We start from the raw sequence: 14,934 nt of genomic DNA on the forward strand, positions 1-14,934 counted from the left end.
TGGCCGCTCCTGGGACCCTCTGGGAGTCACCTGGTTCTATAAGCAATATGCCTACATTCTGAAATCAAAAGAGACTTCTCAATAATCAATGTGTGAACTTAGAACAAAACAGAAGCGAGAGAACGCTTTAAGTGAATGATGGGCAGCAGCTGCCATGGGAGGCCCTACAGCAGCTCTCCTCCCTCCCCCTCCCCACCTCTAGCCTCACTGACCGACCTGCAGTTCCCCAGGAGCCGAAGAACACCGACAAGGCTGTGGCTGTGGCTGACCAGGTGTGTGCCACGCTGCTACGGTTCTCTTCCTTCAGTCCTTTGCATGGGGCCTCCTGACAACTCCAATGTTAACGGCAAATGCAGATTTCAAGGTGGAGGCGGAGTATGTGGAAGCTACTACACTCACCTCCTCCCAGGTCCAAACGGGAATTACAACTGAATGAAGGAGCAATCACCCTGAATAACCACCTGAACACTAGCTGAGGAGGAGTCACAGAGCCAAGGATTTACAGAAGCCACTTGGAGACTGGCAGGAAGGGCAGGCGCGGGAAAAGGGCCGCCCCGCTCTCCAGGCAGTGGCTGACCTTGGCCTGCACCAGAGTCCCTCCCAAGAGGCCCAGAACCAACCCACCCGTGGGCAGCTTCACACGACATCAGAGCAGGACCCAACTAGCCTCACAAGCAGCATATCTAAAGGGAGATCTCCCAGACAACAGACCCTGCTGAGGCCAATGCCGCTTAGTCTGGTCAGCATCTGCCCAGCAGCTTGCATGCCATGGTGGGAGCTGAGCCTCACATTCAGCCAGCCTGAAGGTCGATCCCACGCACAAACACAATAGCCATCAAGACTCAATTACACAGTGTTCACGGTCCTGCGAAGAGCCCTTAGTCCTGGCAAACAGGGTTCGGCTGGAAAGGGGGCCGCCCCCTTGCCCTTCACACAATGCAATTCATGGGCAACCTGGTGCTAAACCATTCGTAGACAAACTGCTTTTGGGTCGGGTTTCCTAGCAGAGCAGTTACCTAGTTGCGATCTATTGAAAGTCAGCCCTCTGACACAAGGGTTTGGTTTGCTCCGGGCCTCTCGCCTCTCTCCTTCCCCAGGGGACTACCTCGCGGAGGATGGTCGAGAGAAGAAAGGGGCGGGGGGACCGCGTGCGTGGAGCCCATGGCGGCATTGGCGTCCATTCCTTCCTTTCGCGCTTGGCACGGGAACCTGCCAGGGCCTTTGGCCCCGGGCTGGGACGGGGAAGTGGGGGTGGTGGTGGCAGACAAGGCCCCTTTCCCAGTGGTGCGGAAGGCAGGCTCCCTCCACCCCGTTTTTTCCTCCCCCTCTGAGGAACCCTGTCAACCAGCACTCCCAAAACTGCCCGCGCAGGGCTACCCCAGGTACTGACTGTCTGCACAGTGACTCTGGTCAACTAGATGGCCGGCCCGGACTTAGTCTCGGGCAGCAGTGAGGACTGTAAGAGACCGGGTGGACCAGATGGCCTGCCTGGACTTTGTCTCAGACAGTGGTTGGGACTGTGAGAGACAGGGTCGACCCAATGGCCGGCCCAGATTTAGTCTCAGCGGTGATGGGGACCAGGAGAGATGAGGTCGACCAGATGGCTGACCCAAAATTAGTCTTGGACACTGGTAGAGACTGCTAGAGATGAGGTCAATCAGATGGCCTGGCTCAGACTTCGTCTCTGGCAGTGGCTCAGAAAGATGGGGTTGACCAGTTGTCTATAGAGATGAGAGATTGAAGACAAGGGACTGGTGATTGAGAGGGAAGGAGGAAGGCCGGGGGTGGGGCGGGGCGGTGCCGGGGGCAGGGCTAGGGGCGGGGCCAGACCAGGAACTAAGAGCAAATACATGTTCACAGAATATATTTATTTATTAAAAAATAAAAAGACTCAATTACGAGAGGAGGGCCCACATAACCCATGAAAGGGACATCCCTAGGGCTCCCAGCTTAGGTAATCAAAGAGACTACACCACAGGACTTGGCCCCACAGGACACCTACCACACTAAGTCACCCCATAAAGCGGGAGTCATGGCAGATCTAGCTCATACACAAAAAATTAACACGAAGAGGCAGCCAAAATAGGAAGACAGAGAAACAGACCCCAAGTGAAAAAAAAAAAAAAACAGTAGAAATCTCCAAAAAACACAGCTAAATCAAATGAAAGCAAGCTGTTTGTTAGATATAGAGTTCAAAGTAATGGTTGTAAAGATGTTCAAAGAACTTAGGGAAAATTATAACAGCATGGAAAAAAACATTTTTTGAAGTCAGAAATGAAGAATACAATATATGACATCATGAAACACTGGCTGTGGCTGGGTGGCTCATTCGATTGGAGCATTGTCACATACACCCAAAGACTGTGGGTTCAATTCCTGGTCAGGGAACATGCCTAGGTTGTGGGTTTGATCTCTGGTGAGGGCAAACACTGGAGGCAAACAATCAATGTTTCTCTCTCTCTCTCCCCTTCCCTTCCTCTCTCAAAAATCACTTTTAGCCTTGGCTGGTGTTTCTCAGTGGGTAGAGCATAGGCCCTGCACCACAGAGTCTCAGGTTCAATTCCAGGTCAAGGGCACATACCTGGATTGCAGGTTTGATCCCTAGCCCTAGTCGGGGCATGGGAGGGAGGCAACCAGTTGATGTGTCTCTCTCGCACTGATGTTGCTCTCTTTCCCACCGCCACCTTCCTTCCACTCTTTCTGAAAAGCAATGGAAACAATATCCTCTGGTGATGATTAACAAAAATAAAATAAATAAAATAAACTATAAAAAAAAATATCCTCAGTTGAGGATTTTGAAAAAAGAGTACACTGGAAGGAATAAGCAACAGGTTAAATAAAGCAGAAGATCAAATGAGTGATTTGGAAGACAAGGTAGAAAAAAAACAATCAGAGCAGCAAAAAGAAGAAACAAAATGAAAAGAATGAGGCTAGTTTAAGGGACCTTTGGGACAAAATGAAGTATAACAGCATCATCATCATAGGAGTATCAGAAGGAGGAGAGAGAGAGCAAAGGATTGAGACTTATTTGAAGGAATAATGACTGAAAACTTCCCTAAACTAGTGAAGAAAAGACACGCAAATCCCAAACAAGAAAAACCCAAAAAGGCCCAAACCAAGACACATCATAATTAAAAAGGAAAGGTTAAAGACAAAGAAAGAAACTTTTTAAAACAATTTTTGTTGATTTCAGAGAGGAAGAAAGAGGGAGAGAGAGAGAGAGAGAGAGAGAGAGAGAGAGAGAGAGAGACCTCAATGATGAGAGAATCATTGATTAACTGTCTCCTGCTTGCCCCACACTGGGAATGGAGCCCACATCCAGGCATGTGCTCTCACCAGGAATGGAAGCATGACCTCATGGTTCATAGGTCAACTCAACCACTGAACCACACCGGCTGGGCTTTAAATATTTATAGCTGAGTACCTTGAATGTGTAAATGTATGACTGTCCACAAATTTGTGAAATCATCAGCTATCTAATTGTTCAAATCTGTTTTTTCTTCATTGACATCATTCTCCTTTGCTTGGAGATCAATAACATAAATTGTCATACAGGTCCCTGAGTCTGTCTGTGTCCATGCTGAAATCTGGATTGCCTCCCATGCAGGTGCTTGCCCAGTGCTGGAAACAGAATTCCCAGTGTGAGGGAGGAGCTCTGCTCAGGAGAGGAGGGGCCCAGAGGAGGCAGCAATGACTCAGAGGTTTGAAGGAGAGCCATGAAGAAAAAGATGGGCCCTAGCCGGTTTGGCTCAGTGGATAGAGCGTCGGCCTGCGGACTCAAGGGTCACAGGTTCGATTCCGGTCAAGGGCATGTACCTTGGTTGCGGGCACATTCCCAGTGGGGAATGTGCAAGAGGCAGCTGATCGATGTTTCTGTCTCATCGATGTTTCTAACTCTCTATCCCTCTCTCTTCCTCTCTGTAAAAAGTCAATAAAATATATTTAAAAAAAAAAAAAAAAAGATGGTGCTGACCTACAGAAACAGGAAGTCAGTGAAGGGAAGTGTGCCGGGGGAAAAAAGTCCACAGTCCCAGTGGGGCCCTGCTTTCGTCTGAGAAATGGGGAGCAGTCTTCTCAGCATCTCCCAGGCCTCCCTCTCCACTGGGGTGTCCTCCCTGGGACGGCCCCACTGGCTCCTCCAGGCACCAAGGACAATAGAGCAGCCTTCACTTCCTCACTGGAACACTTCACATAGACCATCAACTCACTCCATGTGCCCCATGAGCCCTTCTGAGCAGTGGCACGACCCACCACAGACTCAAGATGATTCATCTATGTCATCCAATCAGCCTCCTTCCTGGTCCTCCAACCCAGGCCACACTTTTTCTCCATGTCTCTCCTCTCCCCACCTCCTGAGGACCCTTCCTATAGCCCCACCTGGTCTGAGCCAGCCTGCTGCACCCTCTCCACCAGTTTCCACCTTCAAAAGAGATCCAAGGTGCACATCTGATATCAAGACTGTGAATGGTCAGTTTGAGCTAAACTCACCAGCCCCAGCAAACATGACTCTCCCTCAATGGCGTTAACAATCAATAGAGCCAGTCTGCATGGCATTTTCACATAGTGGTCGCCTTTTTAAATCAGAAATCTTTTCCTACAATCTGTTGCTTCAAATTTATCCCTTTGACTTGGAGCTAAAATCCCAAATATTTGTGTGATTCACTAGACCAGCCGTGGGCAAACTACGGCCCGCGGGCCGGATCCCGTTTGAAATGAATAAAACTATTGAAAAAAAAGACCGTACCCTTTTATGTAATGATGTTTACTTTGAATTTATATTAGTTCACACAAACACTCCATCCATGCTTTTGTTCCAGCCTTCCAGTCCAGTTTAAGAACCCATTGTGGCCCTCTGAGTCAAAAAGTTTGCCCACCCCTGCACTAGACCCTGTGTGACTATCCTGAGCCTTTGCCTGACAGCTCTTACTTCTGACAACAGCTCAAGATCTTTCTGGACAAAGACACACCGTCCCTCCCCCCAGCCCACCACCTCTGGGCTCCTCCTCGCTCATGCCTTGGGTCAGTCCATGCCAGAGAAGGACCCCCTCAGCCAGAACCTGTGTTGCATGGCATCTGCCTGTCATTGAACCTCATTATCTCATTTCCTTTATTCTCCCGACGGGTACACGAGACTACAACTGAACTGTTTGCAGCGGAAATATCTGTAACATCTGCTTCATTCATCTCAGCCCCATGAGTCCAGGGAAGGGATCTCGGAACTTCAGTTACAACTCAGTAATACTGCCTGATTGCCTGGCCAGTGACAGTCCAGGGTTACTGCTCAGTAAGTACTGCATGGCCAGTGATGGTCTGGGGTTACTGCTCAGTAAGTACTGCCTGATCGCCTGGCCAGTGAGGGAAGGGAAGGGCAATTCCATTTACAGAGGCTCAGGAAAGGGAAGTGTCTTACACAAGCTCACAGAGGTTCTAGAAAAGGCAGAGTCAGAACTGGGCCTTAATTGGGTGAAGTCCTGCCCTGTTCCTCCACCCTCCTCACCTGGGACGGCTGTCACCGTCTGGATTTGGGTTTGGCATGAGGTGGAGGCAGAGGGTGTGGGGTCTGGTGAGACTCAGGTCGGTCTCAGAGGTCCCACAGCTTGCTGGCCCCTAGGGCCCACCCTCCAGGGAGGGGCTACTTCCCTTCCTGTGAGGCCACTGATGAGGAACCAGTGATTTATCACTTGGGGACTGGACCCTGTCACACCTCATTCTTGCCTTTGTCCGCCAGGCTCTGTGCAGTTTATGTCGTCTGCACACCGGGGACCACGTGAAGAAGCCCCCCAACGTAGAAACTCACCACCCTTCTTGGCCTCGGTGAGCTCTGGGGAAAGGAGGAGGGGAGGGAGCGTTAACAGCTCAGTAACCATCCCTGGGCTGACGGGATGGTGGAAGGAGGGGAGAAAACGTGCATGTGTGGAGTCTCAGGAAAGAGAAGGGAACTCCCAAGGTCACACAGACTCTGTGAGAGGCAGGAGCTGGTGCTTCCTTCTGCTCTGCCCTGTGCCCTGCACCCTCGGGGACTGGGACCAGGGTCACCCTCTGGATTGGGGTTGGACAGGAGGTGGAGGCAGAGTGTGGGGCTTCTGCTGAGACTCACATCTGGTCCTGAAGTCTCAGAACCTGCTGTGTCCTCATCCATCCTTCTTGGAGAGCAGAGTGAGGCTGATGAGGAAACAGGGACCTGTCACACAGAGCCGGGACCCTGTCACACCCGTGCGTCTGCTTGTCCTGCTGGGCTCTGCGGACTTCATTCATCATCAGTGCCACTGGGGACCATGGCAGACAGCACCACAACCTTTAACTTCATTGTCCTCCTGGGCCTTGGTGAGTCTGTGGGGAAAGGAGGGGTGGGGTCCCCTCCCCTCCCAGGTCCTGGTCTTGCAAGAGCCCAGGACTCAGGAGGCTCAGTGGGGACAGGACTTTGGGGGGAGGAGACGTGCTCAGTCCCAGGTCTGTCCCCAGTGCTCAGGGGCCCCAACCAGCCTGGAGCTTCTGTGTGCGGTCAGGGACGGTTCTCACAGGAACTCTCTTCCAGGGCTGTGTCAGGGCCCATGGGACCAGGTACAGGCAGGTGAGTCTCCCCCCCCCTGCTCCCCCAGACCTCCTGCTACAGCACAGTCACCCCAGGGCAGCTGTGGAGACACAGAGTTTGGAATAATGGTGACCAATCTGGGAGGGGCCTGGGAGTGACAGCTGGTAAAGGTGGGGAGAAGGACGCCCCTGAGATTTCAGGTCTCATTCTTTTCCAGGAGTTCTTCCCAAACCCTCCATCTGGGCTGACCCAGGCCCCATCGTCACGAACGGGAGCCCTGTGACCATCTGGTGTCAGGGGTCTCTGCAGGCTAGTGCCTACGTTCTGTATAAAAACAGGGGCTCTGAGCCCTTGGATACGAAGATCCCACAGGACTCCAGCTTCAAGGCCGGTTTCCTCATTGGAGCCATGACCCCATCCCACTCAGGCTTGTACCAGTGTGCATATTACACCACTGGGGACATACTGTCAGAGCAGAGTGACCCCCTACTCCTGGTGGTGACAGGTAAGGAAGACAGTGGGTACCCCTCCCTATTGTGGGTTCCAGGTCAAAGGCAGGGGGAATAAAGTGTGGCCTCAGGAACACCCCTGGGCATGAGAGTGACGGTCCCTTTAACACACACCCTTTCTCCTCCCTCAGGACTGGGCAATGCACCCTCCCTCTCAGCCCAGCCAAGCCCTGTGGTGGCCTCAGGAGGGAACGTGTCCCTCTTGTGTAGCTCATGGTTCACATCGGGCCCTTTCCATCTGCTGAAGGAGGGAGGGGCTGACCCGCCCCAACGCATGGAAGCAGAATGGAGGATCTATGCTGGGAGGTGGAGGGCCATCTTCCCTCTGGGCCCCGTGAGTGCCTCCCATGGGGAGACCTACAGATGCTATGGTTCTTCCAGCTCCAACCCCAACGTGTGGTCACAGCCCAGTGCCCCTCTGCACATCAAGGTCGCAGGTGAGTGACAGGCCCGGATGCATCCCCATGTGTTTCCTGGGCCCAAAATCACGGTGCTCATTGTCCACTAGGGACCTGAAGTCAGGGGGTCAGTGACACTCGCCTCTTGGGAATAGAACCACAGGCGGGAAGTTCAGGGAGGTACATGTGAGACCTCACTTCAGCCCAGTGGGCGATGTGGGGTATCCCCTAGTGCCACTGTCCCCTCCTCCCAGGTGTGCACAGGGAGCCCATCCTCTCGGCCCAGCCAGGCTCGCTGGTGCTGCCTGGACACAGCCTGACCCTCCAGTGCCACATGGAGGCCAGTTTTGACACATTCGCTCTGACCAAGGACGAGGGGCTCCCACACCCTCCCCCCAGCGCCTCTTCTGATTTATTAGAGTTTACTAGGAATGTTCTCTTTCCCTGACAGATACACATTCCCCCATAATTATCTTTTCTCAGACTTTTAACCACATGACACACATTACAAAGGCTTCTTGGTGTCACCCATTTCGATATTAACCCAACTGAGTAACACTTTTCTGAATTGTGGATATGACATTTAGAGTTATTGCATGGATCACTGTAACAAGGAGATGTCAATAATTTTGTTTATATCTCGGGTTTTATAGCAAATAGGGTAACAGGTTGACATGATTTCCTACTTTGGGTGCTCACTCAATAATGAAATGAGGGGGGTTTCCTCTGTGACTTAAAGTTTGAGGCAGAAGTGTGGACTTCATTGGTTATGACCTTTGTTGTACTTTGAGATAAAGCAAAAGTTCACACCATTAGCATCCATATGCCCACATTTCTCATTTGGTAAGTATATCTACCACTGTAGGTATTCATTTGTATAATTGTAGAATAAATGAGTTAAACCCTAGCTGGCTTGGCTCAGTGGATGGAGAGTCAGCCTATGGACTGAAGGGTCCCAGGTATGATTTTGGCCAATGACACATGCCCAGGTTGCAGGCTCAGTCCCCTGAAGGGCGTGTTCAGGTGGCAGCCAATCAATGATTCTCTCTCATCATTGATGTTTCTATGTCTCCTTCCCTCATCCTCTTGGAAATCAATAAAAATATATTTAATAAATAAATAAATGAGTTAATAGAAGAATCAATACATGAATAATTCCAGGTGACAATGAAAATGTGGACCCCAGAGAGGAGGAGACTAGGCAGGGTGGGGTGAAGGAGACCCAACCCAGATATTCACCCCTTCATGCTCCTGAGATTCAGGAGCCCCTGACACCAACCCCTCTTCCATGGACCCTGGGTCCCCAGCTGTTGAAAATGTGGAATCTCAGTTGTAGGGGAGTAAGCTCATGGGTCTTGAGTCTCAGGCTGAACATGGAACACGCAGCTCTTAGTTATTTCTGAATTGGGACCATTAGTCCCCTCACCCTCAGTTCTTGGGCTCAGCCAACTCTTATCAAGGTGACTCAGAGCAGGTGCTGAGTTCAGACATCACAGAGACCCTGATGTCAAGGAGAGGTGGGAACCAGGGTTGACATCAGAACTCTGGAGATTTGGGTTCTGCCCTGACCTTTCTGACCTTTGTATCCAGATTTTCCAGCCTCCAAACCCCAAGACTACACAGTGGAGAATCTCATCCGGATGGGCGTGGCTGGCTTGGTCCTGGTGGTCCTCACGGTGCTGCTATTTCAGGCTCGAAACGACACCAGAAGGACCCATGATGCAACCAGCATGTGAACACAGAGGCAACAATGCACCGTTCAGAGTGGGGGAGGCTTGGAGCCCATCTGATGATCCCAGGAGGTGCTGAAAGAGAATACGGACCATAGTTGGGGAAACTGTCTGCTGAGAATGTCCAGGGAAGAAGACGTGAGAGGCATGTTTTGGGTGCTGGAGAACGTGGGTCATGTCCCTGTAGAGGACGCCTCCTCCATCCACCTGGGGTGCTCTCCCTCCATCCCTGACCTCGCTCACTCTCCTTCACTGCCCTTCTATTCTCAACCTGTGACGTGAGGACCTGTCCCACCTGGCTGGTTTGGATTCCCATCTAAACACCCCTTCATGCTGGGCCACACCCATCCCAATAAAATGTGGTCTCTTCATAACCTTGGGATTGTTTATTTTATTTCATTTTTACTTTTTTAACTATATTTTTATTGATTTTAGAGAGAGACAAAGGGAGAGAGATAGACAATGGAAACATTGAGGAGAAAAAAAAATCAGCTGCCTCAAGCACGCCCCCTTTTGAGGATGGAGCACGCCATGCAAGCATGTGCCCTGACCTGGATTTGAACCAGTGACCTCCTGACTCATAGTTAATGTTCAACCACTGAGCCACACTGGCTAGGCTGTAGGATTACTTTTAAACGAAGAAGAACTTATTTAAAAAAAAAAAAAAAGCCCTGATACCTGCTCCACATGGTCTACCGGCCTGCCCATTGCACATCTCCACCCTCCTACCGTCTCCATGAAGCTTGTTCTTTGTATCCTTACCTGGGACCATCTGATCACCTGGATTCCAGGTGGTTCTGAATGCTGCTTGCCCTGTAGTTTAGTTGTGATTTCACTGTGGTCATGGGAGGATTTCAGTACTTCCTTTACTTCCTCTGCTATCTTGAGCAGAAGTCCTAACATTTTGATAATAAATAAATAATTTTGAATTGTTGGCATCATTTTATTTAAGTAGTGTGTAGGGTTCATTTTAAGTAGCTTTTAAAATATTTTCCAGACCAGTTTTAAATTGATTCAGATTTGTTTGTTTTATACATTTACATGAATCAGTCTGGAGGTCACACATGCCTTTCCTATAGGAATAGTTACCACCATTGTTAATATTGGTAAACGGGTCTGTGGGCCAATCATTAGCTGCAACAACAACCATTCCACCTGGAGCGATAGGGTCACTGTGCCTCAGGGTTTCTACCAAAGGGACACTGCTGATGCCGGCTGCACTGAAAGGCTCAACACCACACGTGGCCACAGGGTCAGGAGAACATCGCCTGAGAAAGCTGTCTGATGTACATGGATCTGAACCCTTGAAGGATCACGTCCAAATAGACCAATTTCCCCAAAAGAATCGGCCAACAAAAATGTAAAACTGGGAACAAACCCAAGTCTGTATCTGCACCTGGATCTGCCAGGGGCCTGGATGCTACAGTCGCTGGGTCTTCCTCATTGGAGTGTCCGTCACTGTAGGATTCAGGACAAGCTTGTTCTTGGCAGCTGCATCGCCAGTCCCTTCTTATGAGCCACCGCTCCACACACCTGCCTTCCCCACACTAATGTCTGTGTCCCTGAGCTGTGCATATAGGCATATAAGGCGCCCGGTTAATTTCTCCTCACCAGCCCAGCCCCCTCTTCCTTCCCTGGAAATTCCACAGTCTGTTCCGTGCTTCTATGTCTCTGGATCTGTTTTATTCTTCAGTTTATATTGTTCCTCAGAATCCACACACAAGTGAGATCATGTGATACTTACCTTTCTCTAACTGGCTCATTTCACTTAGCATAATACTCTCCAGGTCCCTCCATGCTGCCTCAAAGGGTAAGAAATCCTTCTTTTCTACAGCTGCATGGCATTCCATGGTGTAAATGTATCAGCTTTTTTACCCACTCACCTACTGATGGGCCCTTGGGCTGTTTCCAGATTTTAGCTATTGTAACTTGGGCTTCTATGAACATGGGAGTGTATATGTTCTTTCTGATTGCTGTTTCAGGGTTCTTAGGGTATATTCCCGGTGTGGGATCACTAGGCCAAATGGCAGTTCCATTTTTAATTATTTGAGGAAACTCCACACCGTTTTCCATGATGGCTTCATCAGTCTGCATTCCTACCAGCAGTGCACGAGGGTTCCCTTTTCTCCACATCCTCACCAGCAAAGGTAATTTGTTGATTTGTTGGTGATAGCCATTCTGACAGGTAAGATGATCCCTCATAGTTTTTTATTTTCTGTCTTTCTGGTGATCAGTGATTGCACCAGTTTCATTGATTACTATGGGATTCCAGCTCTTTCCTTTCCATCCCTTATTTCACATCCATTTGCATTGAACTGATTTCCTGCTATGAACCATAGAGGAGCCATTGAAGAGGTCCAAAGTGGCCCTGGCCTGACTCTCCCCCAATCTTACTGTTCCTTGCTGTAGATGACTCCACTCTTCCCTATATAGGCCAGCTCTTCCTCAGAGGTGGAGATCTGCGACTCTTGCCTAGCCCCTTCAGCTTCCAGGGATGTGGCCAGCTGGGCCTCCTCAGCGCATTAGGCTGACTTCCCTGAGTTTCTCCTGGAGCTGGGCTTCCTGTTCATCCAGCCCATTAAGGAGACTCTGTGCTTGCTGTGTCTGGGCCTGTACTTTTTACAGATTAGCATTTGCCCTTTGAAGACCCTGGCCCACACTGTTCTCTGTTGAAGAGTACATCTGTCGCCCAGCTTGAGTGGCCCAGTTGGTTGAGCATTAGCCTGTGCACAGAAAGGTTCCTGGTTCACTTCCAGATCAGGACCCACATCTGGGTTGTAGGTTCAATCCTTGGTCAGGGTACATGCAGAAGGCAACTGATCAATGCCTCTCTTTCGCATCCATGTTTCTCTGTCTTCCTCTCTCTAATCATGTCTTCAGGTGATAATTTTTTTAAATGGAGTACCTTCTTTCTCCTTAAGGTCCTGTTGCACATTATTCATTCCCTCTTTAGATCAATAGTGTCATTGTTAAGGGCATCTAGCTCCTTAATAGCAGAGAAATCTATAGCAGGACTGGATCCTATGATGTTATTTGGTATTGGGCCATGTGTGGTGGTTGGAGCATCTCAGGAGTAAAAATGTGAAGAGGATCAACGCCCTTTATTAACTTCTGATTGACTGAGTGAAAAACCAAGGCAAACATGTCCTTTGAAAGCTTCCCACAGGGTCACATTACATCCAAATGTAGATTAGTCAGGTAGAAGCTAACCCTGTCTCCAGGAAGATCTCACAAACTTCCAATCCAGAAAAAAAATGACACATGTCCCCATCAGTTTCCAGGAAGATGCCATCCTCTTCAGCTTTCTCTGCAGGGGATCCAGCCCACGTTTTCCTCTGAGCAGGTGGCACAAGGCTGGAGGCCAGGACATGGGCACAGGTGCTTGCTCCAATGTGCCCTTTACCGAGCACATGGCACCTGCAGACTCATGTCTGTGAGGATTGCACCAGGGCCAACACCACTCAGCTCCCAAAGGCTTCCAAGGGCAGCCACAGGCAGCTTGGAGGTCAGTGACGCTGGTTTCCCTTTTTACAGACAAAAAATCACGTATGGGGCTTAAAACGATCAAAAATGGCACCATGTTTGCCCTTGTCTTCAGATTTTACAGCCCATGGGAGCTCCGATGCAGAGGTTCCACTGTCCAGCAATGGACTATGGGTGTCATGATATCTGGCTGCTGGAAAGCAAGGTTTAAGCTCCTCAGTGACACCTGCAATGCATTCTGGATACATGCACAAGACACGGAGCAATGAACAATTCCTGTTTGCTCAGGACACCTTTGCCTTCTGGGTCAGCAAAACTGTAAACCTTTCCCAGTGTCAGATCTGGAGCCTGATATGTTGAGGGAAGCAGCAGCATCAGCAGCCAGTACCCTCAGAGATGGCCTGCACCCCCCTGTCTGTAGCATTTTCCAAATGAAGGGGTCCCACTTGATGACTGTGTCCTGGAGAGCTGGGGCAGCACAGCCATGGTGCCCCCATCCTGCAAGGGAAGGGGAAGGAAGGACAGGCAGACAGAGGTACAGTGGCAAGGAAGGGTAGGGTGCATGGGAGGCAAGCCCTTCCCTCCTTTCACCACCTGGGATTTCTCTTCACGTCCATTCCTATTGGACGCTCCCCTCCCACACGCCTGCTTCTCCACAGAGAGTCCTTCCGAGGGTTGTCCTGATGTTCAGGATGCAAAGAGGTAGAGAATGGGATCTGCCCTGCCCCATGGAATCCTCTCTCTCTAAGTTAACATCTGACTGTGATGTGCCCAGCAGGGCCCACGCCAAAGGAGAACCTCACACTCACAGCTGGACAGACGCCCACACCCGGCTAGAATGGATTGAACCTGTTTCAGTCACACACACAGGGGACCTGGCTCAGTGCTGACCATGGGCTGGGTCTGTGGACAGAGAGGCCCCAGAGCCCGTATCCAAAGCATGTGGAGGGGCAGCCCTGCTCCAACTTTCACCCTGAATCCATTCTCCTCACTGTGTGTGGCCACCTTGGGTCCCTCTCTTGTCCACACAGTGGTGGGAAGCTCCACGCTGATGACTTCTGGCTGCACCCAGGCACCAGTAACCACTCAACTTTGGCCCCCATCATCTATTCTGCTTCCCTCTCCATCTGGGGAACTTGCACTTCCCTTTTGGGCACTGAGGATGGCCACATGTTTCAGAAAGTGCATAGCCTTTCTCAGCATCAGGAGCAGATGGGGATTTGATCGTAGGTATAGCAATCATCCAATTCCTGCAGAGTTCTGAACAACACCACTCAGGGCTCACCTCACAGGCTTACTCAGGTGTGGAAATAAACCAGGATGGCTCCCTCCAGGTCCCCGCGGCACCGACCCCACAACCACTCTAAGGAGTTGGGTTCTTGACAATGTGCTTCATGAAAGGAAACTGAGAATCAAGATGTTGTACCTTCCTGGCACAAGAATAGGCATATAGATCAATGGAATAGAATAGAGAGCCCAGAAATCGGCCCGAACCAATATGCTCAATTAATATTTGACAAAGGAGGCAAGAACATACAATGGAGCCAAGATAGTCTCTTCAATAAATGGTGTTGGGAAAATTGGACAGATATATGCAAGAAAATGAAACTAGACCACCAACTTACACCATACACAAAAATGAACTCAAAATGGATAAAGGACTTAAATGTACGATGGGAAACCATAAAAATTCTAGAAGAATCCAAAGGCAACAAAATCTCAGACATATGCCGAAGCAATTTCTTCACTGATACAGCTCCTAGGGCACTTGAAACTAAAGAGAAAATGAACAAATGAGACTACATCAAAATAAAAAGCTTTTGCACAGCAAAAGAAACCATCAACAAAACAACGAGAAAACCCACTGCGTGGGAAAACATATTTGCCAATGTCATATCTGATAAGGGCCTAATCTCCAAAATTTATAGGGAACTCATACAACTTAACAAAAGGAAGATAAACAATCCAATCAAAAACTGGGCAAAGGACCTAAATAGACATCTTTCAAAAGAGGACATTCAGAAAGCCAAGAGACATATGAAAACATGCTCAAATTCACTAATCATCCAAGAGATGCAAATCAAAACAACAATGAGGTACCATCTCACACCTGTCAGACTGGCTATCATCAACAAATCAACAAACGACAAGTGCTGGAGAGGATGTGGATAAAAAGGAACACTTGTGCACTGCTGGTGGGAATGCAGACTGGTGCAGCCACTGTGGAAGACAGTATGGAGTTTCCTCAAAAAACTGAAAATGGAACTCCCATTTGACCCTGT

General features: G+C 49.7%; 2 protein-coding genes across 2 annotated transcripts in view; both read left to right on the top strand.

The window, feature by feature from the left end:
* LOC132216528 (leukocyte immunoglobulin-like receptor subfamily B member 3) overlaps nt 1-14,934 on the top strand; it is a 68,434-nt gene that overhangs the window by 10,753 nt on the left and 42,747 nt on the right. The window lies entirely within an intron of this gene.
* Nucleotides 6,142-14,934, top strand: part of LOC132216518 (leukocyte immunoglobulin-like receptor subfamily B member 3) — a 114,394-nt gene continuing 105,601 nt past the window's right edge. Inside the window, exon 1 of the mRNA XM_059665772.1 lies at nt 6,142-6,324. Within this exon, the coding sequence (XP_059521755.1) occupies nt 6,276-6,324 (49 nt within the window). The 5' untranslated portion in view covers nt 6,142-6,275. The remainder of the gene's footprint in view (nt 6,325-14,934) is intronic.

This window comes from Myotis daubentonii, chromosome 15 (assembly GCF_963259705.1).
Source record: "Myotis daubentonii chromosome 15, mMyoDau2.1, whole genome shotgun sequence".
NCBI classification, from domain to species: Eukaryota; Metazoa; Chordata; class Mammalia; order Chiroptera; family Vespertilionidae; genus Myotis; species Myotis daubentonii.